This window comes from Solanum verrucosum, unplaced genomic scaffold (genome assembly GCF_900185275.1).
Source record: "Solanum verrucosum unplaced genomic scaffold, falcon-dt-bn FXZP01000288.1, whole genome shotgun sequence".
NCBI classification, from domain to species: domain Eukaryota; kingdom Viridiplantae; phylum Streptophyta; class Magnoliopsida; order Solanales; family Solanaceae; genus Solanum; species Solanum verrucosum.
The window spans coordinates 261,365-280,309 of NW_026019933.1; the positions used below are offsets into that span (position 1 = coordinate 261,365).

Here is an 18,945-nt window from a genome sequence, read left to right on the forward strand (position 1 = left end):
TACTAAACAAAATCACATTTAAACACCAAATAGACTAACAATAAGCAATACCCAACAAGAAATTTAATCCATATTCACAAAATCACACCCCAAGAATTGGAGTTTTAGCTAGACATAGAGAAAAGGAAGAAAATGATACCAAATCGAAGTAACATCAACTGGGTATGATTTATATTCACTTTAAACGAATCTAGGATGAAGAATCTTCAACACCCACTTCCAATTTCTTGGAATTGGAAGTCTTCAAATCTTCAAAAGCTAAGCAAAAATGTTCTCTACTTGAAAACTTGGAAAATAAAATGTTGTATCTGAAATTGCATACTAAGATAAAAATTCAAAATAGTATTTATAGTTGTCAAAAAATGTGTTGCAAAGGATCACTCGGCGCAGTTAGTCGGGATCGTCGATGCAATCGGCGATCCGCCCTTTGATCTGCTTCATCGCCTTTCACCTTTTGCCTTCAGTATCTTCGCGTTCTGGATCATTGGGCGATATAGTACTGCTTCGCAGAACTGTTCGGCGACGCGCCGACTGCCCCTTTTCATCACCGACTTGATCTTTTCCTTCAGGGCTAAGCACACTGGAACATTAGACGATGTTAAGGCCATTCGACGACTCACCGAATGCATTAGGCGATCCTTAGGCCTTCTTTTCTTCGTCTTTTCAGTCGTTTTGTTCCTTTTTGTCAAGTAGTGTCCATGTTTTGCCTCAAACTCCAAATACCTGAAACTTTAGGATTTGCATCTGTTATTGAGACAAAATATGCATTTGAGGACACTAATTCTATTAAAATGAACCCCTAAATGAGTCCAAATTGTGGACTCATCAACACCCATTAAGGAAAAAATCAATGATATATGTATTTTACCACACTATCCCTACTAATTAATGTTTAGTATTGAGTCTTGAAAAATGATATCGAGAATAATATTTAATGCTAAGGGTAAAAACATGGAAAACACTAATTGTCTTTTTTTGATATATTAAAAGTAACAAGTAAAAATGAAAATCTATTTTAGGATTAAGTACAAGTACAAGTGAACGGAGGGAGTATATTATATAATATTTGGTTACAATTTATGTTATTTTAAAATTTAAAATAAAAATGATAATTTTATATTAAATAAAAAAATTGAAAAGAATATTTGTAAAACAAGAAAGAAAAACATATATTGTGAAATAAAAATAATAATATAATATTGAAGAGATAGAAGAAGATTCTATTTTAGAGAGTAAAATTGAGAATTAAACTGGAGTTGGTTCTCTCTAAAAAAAACATATATTTGAAGAGTAAATTATATAATAAGGTTGGAGATATAGGTGTTTGGTCATGCAATATCATATCACGATATGAAATTGTGATATGAAATTAGCGTTTGGACATGTAATTCCACGTTGATTTCATCTCATGATATATCTCATATACTCCAAAAATCATGATTTGGGAATTCCATATCATGATTTGAGATTTTTCAAATACAAAAATTGACCCACAAGCTTATATTTTGTTAAAACAACCTCACATTTATATCTACTAGCTATTTATTTCATATATAAATAAAATTTATAACCATATCATTACTTTTTAAAATTTAGGCATAATATATAAGCATGACCCTTAACTTGGTGTCAGCCGGCAACTATGACCTTTAACTTTAGATGTGTGTGCACAAATAGACACTTAAATTTGTATAAAATTGAACAAATAGACACATCCTTCCTACATGGCACCCTACATGGAGATTTTGTGTCCTACTTGGCGTCCTACATGTATTAAGTCATGTAGGACACATGTGTCTACTTATTCATTTTTATACAAGTTTAAGTGTCTACTTGTGCATATTCAAAGTTGGAGGACATAGTTGTCCGATGAAGCCAAGTTAATGGTCATGTTTATGTATTATGTCTAAAATTTATTATTCTCACCAACATAAAATTTATTATTACTTTAAATCAATTCGTACTTGATCATTTATATTCAACTAATTTATTATTTTTATCAACCAAATTTATACCTCTACTTTAATGTTTAATAAAAAAAAACTCATCTATATTGAGTGAACAATACTGGCCACAATGGTTTGTAATAATTAATTATATCATTTTTTGTTTATTTGGTAAAATTGAATAAATAATTGAGACTATTGTAGTTTTACAACTTATGAGATTCTTATGATTATGAGGAAAAATATGTGATATCGCATGTCCAAACAAAACTTCAACTCTATCTCATGATTTCATATATCGCATGGCAAACAGAGGCATTTGGACATGCGATATGAAATCATGAGATGATATCAGCGTTTGGACATGCGATTTCATGCTGATTTCATCTCATGATTTCACACCATGAGATGAATTTTCATATTCTCCAAAGATCATGATTTGAAAATTTCAAATACAAAAATTGACTCACGAGTTTATATTTTGTAAAAACAACCCCACATATATATCTACTAACCATTTATTTCATCTGTAAATAAAATTTCAAATCATTTATATCTCATATAATTATTATTCTTACTAACATTAGAATTTATTATTGTTACTTCAAATCAATTTCTACTTTACCATTTATATTTACCAAATTCATTATTTTTTATCAAATATATTTACCAATCAAATTGACTAACAGATGACTCAAAATAACAATGTTGGTTCATTTTTTCAATCATATAAACGAGAAATGAACATGAGAAAATTGTCAATACTATATATGTGGGAGGACTATACTAAAAACTAGTACACCACAACTTATGTATAACTTTTTCTAATTGAATCAAAACTTGATCAATAAATATTATATTTTTTAAGAATATCTTTGTGACAGTTTACTATGAGACTTTATAAACTTGTGTTTATTTGGTAAAATTGTATAAAGAATTGAGACAATTTTAATAATTTTTCAACTTATGATATCTTTATATTTATGAAAATACATAAAATATAAAAAATTTAAATGAGATATCCAAACAAAACTTAAATTTCATATTCATATCATATAATTTCATATCGCATAATGTACCGGACCTATAAAAAAGCAGATAATAATTTGAGACAGAGGATCGTGTATAACAGTAGAAACAAAAAATGTCATTGGGAAGATCAAAGTTCTGCAGAAGAGTACACGTTGTTTAAGAAGGACCGCCTCTCATCTTCTAGTCAAACGTGTCTCCTCAGCACTTCACCTTTTCTTGAATGTTCTTCTACGCGTCTGCCACAACACCACCATCACCCATCCTCTCTCTGAATTTGTGGGTTGATATAAAATTCATACTTCTTCTCTTCCCCTGTTTCCTGACTTATTGGGTCACTGAAATTGCAACGTTTCATTCACTTTTGCTTCGGTCAATATAGTAGAAATGGTTCAGATTAAGGAATTGTATCCTTTTAACCATGAATTCTAGCTATTCTTTTATTGTTGCATGTTTATAATTTTGCCTACTTAGATCACATGCCTATTAATAGTGATTTTTTGAAAAATTAATTTTAGTTCTTACAGAATTTTTCTGATGGTCAAAACGATTAGAAAAAGGCAGGAGCTTTCTTGTAGAGGAGCTTGTTTTCACACTATCAGTTACGTCAAGTTCTAGTTAAAAGGATATATTGAACTTTAATTTGTAGGATGTTCCATTTTGTTAGTGTTTCCTTGACCAAATGACTTCTTTGTCACTTGGGGATTCTCTGAAGTCGAATTGTGATGCCCTTGTCATTGGAAGAGGTAGACTAAACTGCACAACTTTTAGAGTAAACTGAATGCTTATTTTAGTAAATTAATTTAGTATTTGAATTGCAGTATCAGGTAGCTCAGATGTACATGGTCATGAAAATGCAACAGGAAAGCACCACAGGTGATGAAGGAGTGGAGGTTTTACAAAACAGACCATTTAGTGATGATGAATTTGTAGGGGGGCAGTACACATCAAAATTTTACCACTTGCAGAGGTAACTTGAGTTCAAACTTATTTAATGAGTTCTATTTGATTATAGCTAAATTCCGTCTTGAATTGATTGAGTAAGCAGTGATGGTACTAATAGACAGTTATTATCTTATTGATATTTTAAATCAATCACAAACTTATTAAGTTTGTGATTATTAAAGTTGATGGATTTTACACAAAAGAAGTTAAGTACTTTGGGCATGGTTGCTCTGGCATAAGAAGGTTATTGTTGTGTGTGTGGGTGGGGCAGGGGGTAAATCATAAATATTGAATTTATGAGGTTAAAAAGTAGCTTTAGATTCTTAAGGCATCATATATCTGCCAGAGGTTTTTAACCTACTAGGCAAATGTTTTGTTTGGTTGACTTAACTTGTAAAGAGGGCCTTTTGAGCAGTCTTTTTTGTATTTAAAAAGCTTATAGTTTGAGACCTGATTCGCCTCATCATTGCAGCAAAGCGCCATCTTGGTTGACTACATTTGCACCAGCTGATGCCCTTGTGATGCAAGAAGAAGCCTGGAACGCATATCCTAAATGTCGATCAGGTTTACGTTCTTACTTGCAATTAATGTTCTTTTCTTGGTTAGTATCCAAGTCTTCCTTCTGCCTTCATACTAACCTATTTACTGGTTTCTGTCGAACATGTATCACCATTTGATGCAGTTGTTAAGGTAATTACTAGTGACATATACCATCCTTAACTGATATGTGCAGTATTAAAATTTTCAATTGATTTCTTTTTGCAGTCACCATATTTTTCGAAGTTCTTTATGAGCATTGACACCATCCACAAAGCTGACAATGGATACTCTGAGAATGTAAGTTCAATGTACTTGATCCTTGAGTCACAACAAGGGTTCCAATAACCTTAAAAATGGAAGTCCTGCTAGTCTTTCATGCTTGAATAATATCACTACTTCCAATGCCATCTTTCCTGTGTGTATCTTGGTATTGACTTGAGATAATTATGTGATAGGTGCATGGCCTGAGTGAGGACCAACTGGCAGTTAGGCAGGTGGAAGTTATTGATATTGCTTCAGCTGCCACTGATTATTGGAGTTACATAGTTGGAAGAAACAATGTTGATTTATCTAATTTCCAATCAGCAAGATGCGGTCGTGGACCACTCTTGGAAGGCTGGCAGGTTTTTATATCTCCTCTTTTATTTGGCAGAAGTGCATAATAACCCCCTCTGCTCCTTTTAGAAGGTTCTTTTATTGACTTGGAAAAGGGATTGGACACCTTGGAGTTGACAGACTCTGTTTGCTTTCTTACTTTTGTTAATCTATTTATTCCTCCTCCAAGTCAGGTGTATTTATGGAGTCCAAGGTTACATAGTTCAGAAAATAGGAATACCACCTTAAGAACCATAACTGGTTCCAATTGAAAAAAGTAAATATAGAACTCTGATTATGGAGGCCTTCACTTCTTTAATTGATTTAGATTTGGTGTCCCACAAAGGAAAATGGGAAGTGCTTTGGTAAAAGCTTCTAACTTTAGGAGGCCATCACCCTCAGTTTCTTTGAAATTAAGGTTTTGTTGAGGAGAAGTGTAATAGAAGCAACTTGAATTCGAAATGGCTATTAGCTGAAACTAGTTGTAATCCTGAAGTCAATATAAATGCAGATCATTTAGTTTCCATCAGTCGTAACCAAAATATGAACTTCATATATACAGTATTTATTAGTTAATGAATTTATAGTAGAGAACTCCCGCAAGACCTAAATTAAATTTTGATTGTGAAGCTATTTTTCACTTTGGTCATTGTAAGATAAGAGGTCGTTGTGGTGTCTGAAGGTATAGTCTAGCTGTCAATGTAAAGCTTGAATGCAGACTAGAAGAAACTAGGGGGTTCGGATCCCAGCAGAGGCCGAAAGAATATGAAAAATAAGGTGATCTCCTTACATCTATTTGTGTTAGGTGACGAAGTTATTTAGTACCTGTATCGGTAAGAGGATGCAGGTATGTGATAAGATAATCGAGTTGCGAATAAGTTGGACCAGAAACCACCTTTTTTTGTAAAAGAAAAAGGAGCAAGGGTTGTATGGGACAATTGGAGGAAATGTGGGGAAATGATACAAGGAACGATTACTATAAGCTTTACAAATCTGATTGTGGAAGTTGTATATGAAGTTATGAACTTAGACAGGCATCTTTCTCTTGGTGTCTCAAGCATTGTTTTAGTTTGTAAGTGGCACATGAATGAGTTTTGCAGCTGAGGGGATTGGGGACGAGGTTATGTAACTTGCTTGTTGTGTTTTCCTTGTTGAGTAAGGGGATTTTAATTTTGGGATGAACGTGTGGGAATAGTCATGTACCAAAAACCAAAATTTAGAACTACAACAAGTTGACAATCCAATAAGTCTGATGACCTGTAATAGCTGGATGTGGGTTTAGACGGAGGATATGGTGAATTTTTAACCGAAATAAGCCACCTTTTAAATGGAAAAGGGCTAAATATATCTTTGTACTTTCAGAAATAATTTAAATATACCCCTTGTTATACTTTGGGCTAAATATACCCCTTGCGTTAATTTTGGCATTGATTTGCCCTTATAACTAACAGAGAGACACGTTGACGACCAGGATTAAAAAATCCCATCCAATTTAAGCTATATCCATCCATACCTAGGGGAATCAGTGCTCGAGTTTAGACGGAATCAATCCTCCTCGAGTTCACAAGGGCAAGTGGTAAAAGAAGCTAGAGGAGTAGGAATGACTTTGACAAACACTGCAGCTAATGGTGAAGAGCTGGTTGCAGATAGTCACCTTCTGGCAGTAGCAGTTGGCGTAATGGTAGAAAGAGCAGTCAAGCACTATGCTTTGGCTCAAAATGCCATTGCCACTTTGAGATTTCTTGGGACTAAATTAAGTATCAGGCCTTCTACGGGTGGTGGTTGTACCAGAGGAACAAACTCTCTCACTCTAGAGATTCTAAAGCCAGTTATGGTGGCACCAGGGGTAAGTATCGTTGCTGCTTGAACTTGGTCTTTAGGTCCGTCTAATTTGCCAATCGATCAACTAAAGATAAATTTCAATATATTGTTTCGAACTTCATTGTCATCTCCACATGTTAGTGGCATGGGTACTACTTTAGCATTTCATTTGAAACCCTCTTAACAATGAAAAAGAAATGTGTAGTACTCATTCAGAAAATAACAAAAATTCAATACGAATTAATGAAATCAAATTCTAATTGACTAGAAATTAGTACAATACACAGCAAGAAAAGACAGTAGAATAGGAAAGTAGCACAATATCATCAAACCAGAAATGAAGGACTAGACATGCACTATTGCTCACTACATAGTTATAGCAGGGTGAAGACACAAGTGTGACATATACACACATCATTATCTGAATTAACATGTAAGCTATGATTTTCTAGTAACGTACTCCATCATTAGATTGATTATATATTGGTTGTCAGCCTTTAATTTTTTTTTCCCTCCATTTGGATTTAGGATTAGCTATATTTCAATCCTTATAAAATCCTGCATTGTCAAAATTGTTATCTCTACATTTAGGCCTTATTTTTTTATGACTATATTATTTTAACTACACTCTTAAACTCTGTCTTTACCTCCTTTTGTTCCTTTTTTTTTTTAAAAAAAATTTGGATTTACAAGAAAGTTGATATGTGTTTGATGAATAGTTGGTGTGGTGTGGTAACACTAGTTTAAAAGATTCAAGAGGATGTTTGAAAGCATTTGTGTGCTTGATCCTTGGGATGTTTGAAAGCCTTTTGTGTGCTTGATCTTTGGGATGTTTGAAAGCCTTTTGTGTGCTTGATCCTTTGGTATGTATATTATGTCATTAAAGTTTTTCTATTTAATAATTTTGTTTTAATTTTCTTGATATCTTCTCGGATTAATATCAGGTTAATATTTAAGTTTACTTTCATATGTTCTTCATTTCATAGGTACTTTTATGGTTGGTAATAATGCACACTAGTTGGATCCTGGTCCACTTGAACCGTTTGTATTAACTAAACAACTCACACATAGGTCACACAGGATATATGGGATGGATGTGTTAATATAATTTTAAATATGAGAACTTGTGATGACAAGTCTTGGGACCTCATATAAAAATATCCCATCCAGCCACGAGTTTTAGAAGTGATTAGATTATTCAAATTGTACGGTGTTTATATATTTTATAGATGTCATTGACCTATTTTTAATCAAAGCTTAATCACTTTATTAGTCGAGAGATGACATTGTGAGACTCGTACATTTTACTTTAGAGATGGTTGAGGCAACGATCACCTTGCAGGATGTGGAGGTGTTGTTTAGCTCACTTGTGAATGGTGATCCAATACTTGGTAATGAGCCGATGACGACTATAAGAGATTGACAAAACATTCGTCAAAAGACTTAGATTTGATTCCACATTCTCAAAACTTCAACCATAGTTGCCTCTAGGGGTGTGCATCGGTCGGTTTTGTTCAGTTTTATGTATTATTGATTTGATTTATCGATCTTCGGTTTCAAATACGCTAAATCAATAACCAAATGAATAAGATTTTTATTTTTTTTATCAATTTTCAGTTGTATCGGTTTTGGTCCTTAACGGTTTAGTTTTTAGTTTAACCAATAAGAAAATGTTTATAAAACAAATATATGACTTCTCCAACAATCTGACGTGACAAGACAATAATGTAACTTTACAAATGCTCATAAAATAGAAACATAAATAAGATGAAAAGAACAATACAAGTGTAACACAAAGAGAAATTAAGATGAATAGGGTTCTTACTTTAAGTTTTGACATTTTGTATAATGTGAAGTTGTGAAATCATAATTACTATGAAGTGTGAATTAAAGCCTAAAGGGCAAATGTACTAACTAGTAAGGTATTGAGATTAATATTTAATATTTATGTAAGGTAAAGTAGTAAATTACTACGCTCTGACGGGTTAACGGTTTACCCAATAACCCAATATTAAAAAATCAAATTGAACTGATAACCTGATAAATTTTTTCTGCAAAATCAGTAAAAAATCGTTAACCCAATAACCTAATAGCAATAAATCAATAACACTTTTTCGATTTGATTGATCGGTTGGTTAAGTTTTTGCACAACCTTAGTAGCCTTAAGGTCTCTACATTTAATGTGCACATGCTAGGGCAACCCTATTTGCCTGACATGGCAAGACAAGATATGGTCAATCAAAAACTAGAGGTTACATGTCCTGGATGATTGTTTGTATGATGATGGATAATCATACAAAACTCATGTATCTTTTTATGCTTGAGGACATCAATGCAATTGAGTCTTACAGTTGGGGTAGTGCGACTTTAGTGCGTTTGTATCACTTTTTTTTTTGCAAGGCCTCATAGAGTATCCAAAATGAGATAGTTGAAGTTCTACCATAACTCCAAGATACTTAATAACTACATAAATTATTTATTAATTTTTCTTCTAGCTTATATAATTACCTAATTATTTGTATATATATATATTACATACATATATATAAAGATTTGGGCATGAGAGAGAGTTACTGTCCTCCGACCTCTGGTAAATGGTAATAGCACAAAGGGACACAAATATATTTCATGTTGGCCGTTTACCTAGGGTTTCACATGTTACTAGATGGTTTGCACATTCCAGTTGGACCGACACTACTAAAACATATGTTGGTAGTTTTTAGGAATGCATTTGATTCCATGACGGAGAATCAAGTACGGTGTTATATAAATTTTGTTTTGATTTTTATGTATATTTTAGTTGAGACTCATTTGCTTTTTCTTTTCATGTAATTTATTTGGGAATCATATTTTGACGACTTAATTGAGAATTGTATCCACTATTGTCGCATTGGACGAGACATATGGCGTGTTAGAGCTTCAATTTTTTGTTGGGATGTCGTCAAGGTCCACTTGTCTGCTCAAGTTATGAGGCAATTTAGGTTGAAATAGATGATACCAAACTCCATTTTCATTTGATTTTACTCGTGTTCACCATGGTCGTCGAGGAAGATCAAATACAAATTTGGAGTTGGAGCATGCACAATGGTTGTCTTTTTGAAACCAATGACTTCAAAATATTTGTGATGCACCTGTCAACCGCTTTGATACAATGACCCTTACCTTATTTGGTTCAGACATATTACTCATTTTGTTACTGGTAATCCTACTCAATGTCCTCAAGGACAACAAGAGTATGCGCCAAATTCAACAACATATGAAACAATGGCTAGTGGTTCATATTTCTTTTGGTTCAATTAAATAATAATAATATCTTTAAATGAAACTTTATGATTGAAATGTTATTTAAAGATACGATTATTACTATTTAATTGAACAAAAAGAAAATGAGTAATGCGTCTGGAACCAAATAAGGTAGGGGTCATCATATCGAAGCGTTTCACAATTGGCTGGTGCATCACAAATATTTTGAAGTAGGTTTCCAAAAGGCAACCATGTGCATGCTCCAACTCCCAATTTGTATTTGGTCTTCTTCGACGATCATGGTGAAAATGTGTGGGAATCAAATGGAAATGGAGTTTGTATCATCTATTTCAACTCAAATTGCCTCATAACTCGATCAGGCAAGTGAACCTCGACAACATGCTAACAAAAAATTAGAGCTCTAAGACACCATATGTCTTGTTCAATGCGATAATAGTCGGAACAACTCTCAATTAAGTCATCAGAATATGGTTCCCAAATAAACTACATAAAAAAACAAATAATTCTCACCACAATATACATGAAAAATAAAACAAAATTGATATAGCATCATACTTGATACTCCGTCATGGAATCAAGTGCATCCCTAAAAACTTCCAATGCATGCTTAGTAGTGTCGGTCAAACTAAAATGTACAAACCATCTAGTAGCATGTGGACCCTAGGTAAATCAAAATATTTTTGGTGTTTTATTGTGCTATTACTTGGGGTCTGAGGACAGTAATCCTCTCTCATGCCCAAATCTAAACATAATATATATATGTATGATTAGGTCATTATAAACAAGAAGAAATATAAATAATTTATGTAGTTATTAAGTATAACTGGAGTTGTGGTAGAAATCCAACTATCGCACTACCCAACTATGAGACCCAATTGCATTAACGTCCTTAAGCATAAGAAGATATAGGATTTTTAAATAACTACTAGATGTATCTACCAATAGTCATCCAAAACATGTAACATTAGCTTTTTGATTTACCATATCTTGTGTTGCCATGTCAGGCAACTAGGATTGCCCTAGCATGTGCTGAAACCTTGAGGCTACTATGGTTGAAGTCTTGAGGATGTGGAATAAATCCTAAAAATCGAATCTTTGACATATGTTTTGCCAATCATCCATGGTCCTCGTCGGCTCATTACCAAGTACTGGATTACCATACTACATCTTGTAAGGTGATCGTTGCCTCACTCGTGCTAAAGTGAAACGTATGAGTCTCACAACACCATTTCTCGACCAATGAAGTGATCAACAATAGGTTGATGAGATCTATAAACACCATACAATTCAAATAATCTAATCACTTTTAAGACTCGTGGTTGAATATTTTAGTGCACAGTTCCAAAACTTTCCATCACACCTCGAATTTAGAATTATATTAATACCTCCATTCCCTGACCTATGAGTGAGTTGTTCAGTTAATAAAGATGGTTCAAGTGGATCGGTATCCCACTAGTATGCACTATAACTAGCCATAAAAGTGCTTATGAAATGAAAAACGCAGATGAAAGTAAATTTAAACGTTAACTTGATGTTGGTCCAAGAACAAACAAAATTATTAAATAGAAAAACTCTTGTTGCATAATATACGGGCCAAATGAGAGTACGCAAAGGTAAACAATATTTTAAACTAATGCCACACCAACTATTCATCGCTAAAGCCAATAACCAAAAGAGTTTAAGAGTGTAGCTAAAGTAATATAGCCATCAAAGAAGAAGAGGGCCTAAATGTTACAATTTTGACAATTTCATAGTTCTATATGGATATATTAATAATAAATATAGTTAATCCCAAGTCCAAATAGAGAAAAGAATTATTATTAAAGGCGAAAAACCAATATAAAATCTATCAGTGGAGTATATTTTACTAGAAAATCATAGCTTACATGTTAATTCAGATAATGATTTGTGTTTATGCCACACTTGTATCTTCACCTTGTTGTAACTTTGTAGTGGACAATAGGTGCATGTCTAGTCCTTCATTTATGGTTTTCTTTTGTGTAGTTAGTTGTTTTCATCTTTTGTTCACTCTTTTCTTTTGAGCAATTACAATATCAATAGAAAAATTGACATAAACGGTTGGTTCCACTTTTTTATTTGAAATTTTCTTTCCTTCTTCTTTGTAACTCAGTGTGTTCAAGGGAAAAGGACTCGTCAAATCAATACTTTGATTGCAATGCCTAATATAAACTACAGGCTGCTATACACACTTTAATACAAGTCAACAACTTAGCCTACTGGAGAATGATAATAGGAATCATGCATCAACAAGTCATAATCTGCAAGGATTATGGTATTAAAGAAAATAAATCATGTCTTTGATATTAACTTATAAGGCTTAACTCAATCAACGTAGTGTAATGTGAGCTCACTCACTCCAATTAAACATTTAAGCAAACACCTTATGGGCATGATTTTGTAAGAAAAATACTTTACTAAGAACAAATTATATTATAACTCACCTCAAGTTTACTAAGAACAAATTATATTATAACTCACCTCAAGTTTCTTCCTTTCTTTCTAGCAAGACTAAGTATGCTTGTGAACAATAATCAACGTACAACTCAATCTATATTTTAGTTAGGGTTGAACTTATATCAATACAAGCTCAAACAAAACCAAACACAGGGAGGCAGTAGAGTATGTTACTAGAAATTCAATTTTTCTTTTTCTTTACCACAATATGATCGCAGAAACAAAGATATGTTTTTCTCTAGATTAGGAAAATAACAACTTCGAACAAAAAATGACCTTAAATGTTGTAGTGATGCAAAAATTTGCGCCACCCAAAGCTATAATAACTTAAAGCATGGACCTCCTTAACCTTGTACAAATAGTGAAAAAAAGAAATTATCTTCTGAGGAAGCCATTAAAACCACAATCCTTAACCTTGTGGGAATATTGAAACCTAATCCAAGCATTTGTTCTACTATTTTGTAAAGAAAAAATGTATTTTAAGAACAGGAAAAATACTCGTTGTTCCAAGCTTTTCGAAAGACCTATGGCAATAACATCGTGAATCTTGTTTCGTCGTGAATCTTGTTTCGGCGCCGACGAGAATTGGGAACATAGTTGTATGAGTTGGGAGTGTTGTGCATCTAATTGGAAGATTGCATAAGCTAAGGGCTCGTTTGGTTTGAATACAAGTTATGATAAGATAAGTTATGCCGAGATTAGATATGATGGGATTAGTTATCCTGGTATCATTTCTTATTTGACTGTTTGGTTTGTTGTACTAAAAATAATATCCATTGCATATTTCCTGAAAATAAGTTGTTTAATACCCTCTACCTTATTTAGCTTTTTGTGTATATTTTTTGGTATAATTTTAATTGTTGTTTCACCTTATTTAGCTTTAATATTTTTATGTATGAGTTCTCATGAATTTTCTTTGTGTTCAACTATGTGCCAAGAAGTTGTAATAATCCACTCTAAAAAAGATTGGTTCCTTCTATTCTGAAAGAATTGTTTTTTTGTTAGAACGTTTTTTTATGCCTTTAATTTAGATTAAGACAGCCATTGTCTAATGAAATACTCATTAGCCTTAAAAACTTTCCATTAATTTTAATGATAGTCATTGTGTACATTGTTGAGCCAATACGGTTGTTGGTAAACACCATTTAGCTGGAAGAAAGAATAAGTAGTGTATGTTGTTAAGAGGGGTTTTTTTATTTTTATTTTTGGGTTGGGGAGGGAGGGGAGGGGAAGGTTATGAGCTGCTCTATAGATTAAATTGCTTCTTGTAATGAAATAAATAAATATATATATATATGAAATGAGATAGGAGTAATATAAAGTAAATGATTTAAAGGTTAATGTTGTCATTTAATAAGTTTATCCCATGACAAATTGTGATGAGATTTTTATACCACCCAAGAGGAGGGATAACTTATTCCGGTACTAATTATTAATCCCGGAATAAGTTATTCCGGACTTTCCAACCAAACAACTAATTAAGGGACACTATAATTTAATTCCATGACTATTTAGTGTTATCCCTCACACCAAACGACCCCCAAGGGTTTTAGATAGGTAAAGGTAATGGAAACTACATTGTTCCTTTAGGTGGGGATAAATATTAGATGTGGGCCTAGATTACGTGTTACGCTTAAAACATTACTACCAATAATGCACATATCTTTGGTTAATGCCTTCAGCCCCCCGTTATACTTCAATCTGCTAATTTTTTTTGAATAAAATAATGCCTAAATCGTTGCTGCCAAATATGTTTGTTCTAGTTTTTAAAAATTTCATAAAACGTATTATTTTGGTGAATTGATTTAAATAATGGTTTATTTCGGTCAAAATTGTCCCCTCTAGTCCTAACCTTTACTAACCAAAAGCCGACGACTGGTGGAATTGCTTTCCCTTGTTTCCACAAACCAAGTGACCCCTAAAGGCAAGTAGGACTACATAGATAAGCAATGCCCACAACGAGCTGGAGTCTTAAAAAAATAAATAGAAGTAGAACATAACTGGAGTAAAAACTTCAACTATTAAAGTTGGGGTTAGAAATATGCAGTTGCGCTTCCTCTTTTTTAGGAGGGCGGAGCAACCAATAGTGTTATGCTTCATTTTGGTTCTTCTCTATTTGATTCATTCGGATTAAAATTTGGTAATATAGAGCAAACTAGCATGAATGTCATCTTTTGCTTAATAATATAATATTGATACAAGTTAGCAAAAGGAGCTGATGTGGCAAATTTGGTTAAGCATGTCCAAGAGTTAGTTAGAAGCGATTAGCACTGTCAGGTGGTTAAATTCTGTTATTACTGTAGCATGGGGTTTTAACATTCTCTAGCCAGGTTATAAGTATTAGATTATAGGAGTTCATTCATTGATTGATAATAAAGACTGTTCTCTTCTCTCTGTCTTCTTTCTCTTTAGCTAAGTTCTCAGAATTTACCCCTGAGGCTGTTCATATTCCTTGAGATTACTCCTGGAATTAGTTTCTTCTCCATAATTGCATCAAATATACTCTACCAATAGGAGCAAATATTTTATTAACACATTGTTAAACTTGTCTGCTAATTGTCTTCCCTTTGAGGCCCTTCAGTCTTGACAAGATCAAGTGCCTTATCATGAAGCTGCTGCTACTGTATAATCTGTATTCTGAGAACTCTGCCTACTGTCTAATCTGTAATAAGCTTTTTATGCCTTTCATATGTTGTCGTGGATTAATATGGACCTACCTTTGTCCTTCAGTTGCAAAAAAAAGGATATCACCATACCCAAATACGATTTCTACTCTTTGAGGTGAACTATTAACTCTAGTGTTTCTTGATATTGGCAGGACCACTGTAGTCCCGTTATGACAGCATACAAACTGGTGACTGTAGATGCTCCATACTGGGGGTTTGGGAGCAGATTGGAACAGGCTTTGATGGCGGTATAAATCTGGATACTGCATTGAATAATTTATATTGTCTGCTTGAAATGATTCCCGAGCATTATACTTTTTAGGAACTTTAACACTATAATGTTCATAATTTTTGGGACACATTTCACCAATATGGACTGATCTAATGAGTTAGTGACATGTAAAGTTTTTTCATGACATTAAATTATTTGCTACATCCTCAAAAGGAGGAAAGACTATGTTCTTTGAAATCTATGCCTGCAAATAGCAAGTGGTTTCTCTAATTATATATATTGATGCTGCCAAAGCTGTTTTCCTCTTCAAAACTGATGTCTTTGATCTCTCAAGTTCTGAGCTTTGTATTGCTGGTCGTACATGAGGAATTTCCTCAGAGGAAGGTTAAATAATGTGTTGAAATCTAGTAGCAATGCTTAGTTTTCAGATTTGAATGATCTATAGTGCATTCGATGGTTGTTTAGTGAAAGATCGTCCAAGTGTTTGTCCCTATTGAGTAAAAGAGGAGAACAAGTAATTGTTTAACTGAATCTATTATGTGAATAACTTCTTTTTTTGTTTTCACAGTTTCTTATGAAGATGTTGAAGTTCCCTTTTTATAATGATCCCCATCATCATGAACCAATTGCAAATTAAATATGACTTTGCTCTTTTTCCTCTTGTTTCTTTTCTTAGGGGGAAAGGTCACTTTTCCTAGAGAGTCATCGTAATTGCTTCGCCTGGATTGACGAATGGTTTGGGTTGACAGTGGAGGTGTTGCGTGAGTTGGAGCGACAAAGTGATTATTCATTGAATATGGTAAAGCAGATCTAGACATATATATTCTCTTCTCCTGAGTTATTTCATCACCTCACTGCCAAACTTTTGTTTGTGACTTAACAAATAGGTTTGATCTTTGAGATGCTCAAGTTTTGTTGACTTAATAACTTGTTTTTTATGCTTCCATATCTGCTGTCAGATCTTTATTTCTTTGTTTATTACTCTTCCCTGTTTTCAGTTTATATTAATAGCCACTTTCCCTTGAGTTAGGGCCATGACGTGATAAATCCCATCAACAGCCTCCTATCTTGGTTAGAGTAACTATGTTTCTTGTATATTTTATCGCTGGTATCATCTCAGTTGATAAGATTGTTCTGTCCATACTTTCAGAGATGACGAAACGGACGAATTGAGGGATTACAGTTCCCCTTTGAAGATTTATGTAGTTTCATCTCACCCGTTCCCGCAATAGAACTTTCACAATTAAGAATAGTTCTTCTGGAAAGCATCAGATAACTGGGGAAAGTATATAGATCTCTCTTCCTCTGTACATATCTGTGATGGGTAAATCTCCTTAAAAAAGGGACAACTTTCGTGTAGTTTGTGATAAGTTAGGATTATCTAGATAGTGAAGGAAGTTGTATCAGACAATGTAGTTGATTCTCAGAAGATTGCTCTATACCTCTTGTAAGTCCTTCCAGACGAGGAATGGGTTTGAGCGTGTTTTCAGGTGTTAATAATCTTTAAGAAGCTAGGATAAGGTTGAAATTCTCGGTCCACTCCTACTGAGCCTAAGACAAAAAAAAAAATTAAATCCAAAAACAAAGAAAACAAGGTGTATGTAACCCTTGTAAATTTATGTGGGATGGTGTTATATTAATCTTTCTAATGCCATGGGCCATTCCATCTGTTCAGTAGCAAACATACGGTTTTCTACAATTGGGTTGGTTCAGCCAGTAAAATCATTAGGGGGCTAAGTAAAGGGGTCTTCTTTTGGCTCTTCCTACTATTTTCCCCGTTGGTCATTGGTTTTTCCCCCTCTTAATTTTATGTAGTAGCAGAACAATGTAGTTTTGGAATCACGTTTCTTTTAAACGATAAACATGTGTGTTGCAGATTATTTTTTTGTTGTAGGTCAAACTTTTGTACTTAACAATTGAGTTTTATAATCCAGCTGCAAATTAGAAATATAATTAGTCAAATATGTGTTAATCTGAAGCACCAAGGATGAGCAGTGTCACAAGTATGGATAATTTAAATGCTTTCTGACTGGAAGTTTGAGAGCTGATAGTTGCTATGACATAGGTGGGGTTTGGGGAGTGTAGAATGTACGAATAACTTACCATTAATTCGTGGCGGTAGAGAGCTGAAAGTTGTTATGACCCTTGTTTTATTTTATAAGATTTATAACAGTGCACATATGCATTTATTAGTTCATATTTTGACCAAAGAAACGATAGTTATAGACCGAAATCTTTGTGCTGAAGGTTTCTAACTTCAAACAGTTTGGTAGAACAGTTCAGTATACCAAGTTTAATTTAATCTTTGTATATAAAATACAAAAGTAGCGGGAAGTTGGCAAATTGATGATACAGAAAACTATAGTATGTACTGTACCGGGTATTTTCTTGACACCTCAGTGTTACCCAGTTGAGAGCTTTGTCATTTTTGATTAGAGAACCTGCATTTTTCAAGTTAAACATAAATTTTATGTGTTGCCCTGGAGTTGATGTTTTGTGACTGACAAGATTTTGTTGGCAGAAACTTGGCCGGCCTTGCTTGGCCGAGAGTTGGATGACACAAGAGGAATCTCCACTTGAAGGCGAAAAATCTGTTGTATGAATGCACTGTTCATATCTATGTTTAGCAGCTCTTGGTATGGTTTTCAGATTCATATACATGGAATGGGTCGCAAATCGCAATAGAAGATTATTGGTAGTGCAGTTTGCTGCAACAATACATATGCTGTCAGCTTGTACATGAAAAGGCAGGAAAAGATGTTAATATTATTCACAAGCAGCAAGGTTTTGTTTTCTGATGCTTCTATTCTTTAGAGGTAAGATTAGGTAATAATGAAAGTTATGTAGAACTGAAGACACATTTTAGTGAAGGTAGTTTAGCTTATTGATCATAAAGGCATGAAGTGTATATGATGATAGTTTCAAAGAATTACAATTGTATTTTCGTGTACATTTTTTGGATTCATTTTTAGGGATCTTTGATTTTTACTTCTTGCACTTTAATTTGTTTGTCTTACTATTTACAGATTCAATTTATTTTTGGCATTTTTATGATTCTAATTTTGATACCAATGTTTAAAACTTACAATGATGTCCCAATTCCAGGATATTATGTATTAAAGCAGGTAGATTAAATGACATTTTGATACATTTTACATATTTCTAGTTTAAGATCATAAAATTTAATTATTATTATTTTACTTTATTAACAGTTTATCAAATTAAAATCAGACAAATAAAGACTTTTCTCGCTGTATTAAATGCTTAATGCTAAGCATTTTTTTCTGGCAACTTACAAAAAAAAGGACTCCATTGCTAAAAAAAAATTATGATCTTTGATATTTGAATTTGTATGAATGAATTTTTTGGCTGCAACATGTTCAAGAGTACCAGAATTGATAGTGACAATTTTATTGAAGTACTTAGTTGAAAG

At 33.3% G+C, this 18,945-nt stretch overlaps 1 protein-coding gene across 1 annotated transcript; it reads left to right on the plus strand.

The window, feature by feature from the left end:
* The first annotated feature begins 3,113 nt into the window (after positions 1-3,113).
* LOC125833166 (uncharacterized) lies at positions 3,114-18,506 on the plus strand. The gene is made up of 9 exons (XM_049512310.1): positions 3,114-3,382; positions 3,691-3,721; positions 3,797-3,945; positions 4,393-4,610; positions 4,686-4,757; positions 4,916-5,083; positions 15,433-15,528; positions 16,189-16,311; positions 18,034-18,506. The coding sequence occupies exons 5-9, from the start codon at positions 4,710-4,712 to the stop codon at positions 18,112-18,114; spliced, it is 516 nt and encodes a 171-aa protein (XP_049368267.1). The 5' UTR covers positions 3,114-3,382; positions 3,691-3,721; positions 3,797-3,945; positions 4,393-4,610; positions 4,686-4,709; the 3' UTR covers positions 18,115-18,506.
* Positions 18,507-18,945: the final 439 nt, after the last annotated feature.

Bases quoted from the DNA above. Each gene is read 5' to 3' on its own strand.
- LOC125833166 (XM_049512310.1), top strand. From the start codon at position 4,710: ATGAGCATTGACACCATCCACAAAGCTGACAATGGATACTCTGAGAAT. The intron at 4,758-4,915 runs GTAAGTTCAATG...ATTATGTGATAG, and splicing joins ACAATGGATACTCTGAGAAT to GTGCATGGCCTGAGTGAGGA. The intron at 16,312-18,033 runs GTAAAGCAGATC...TTTTGTTGGCAG, and splicing joins GTGATTATTCATTGAATATG to AAACTTGGCCGGCCTTGCTT.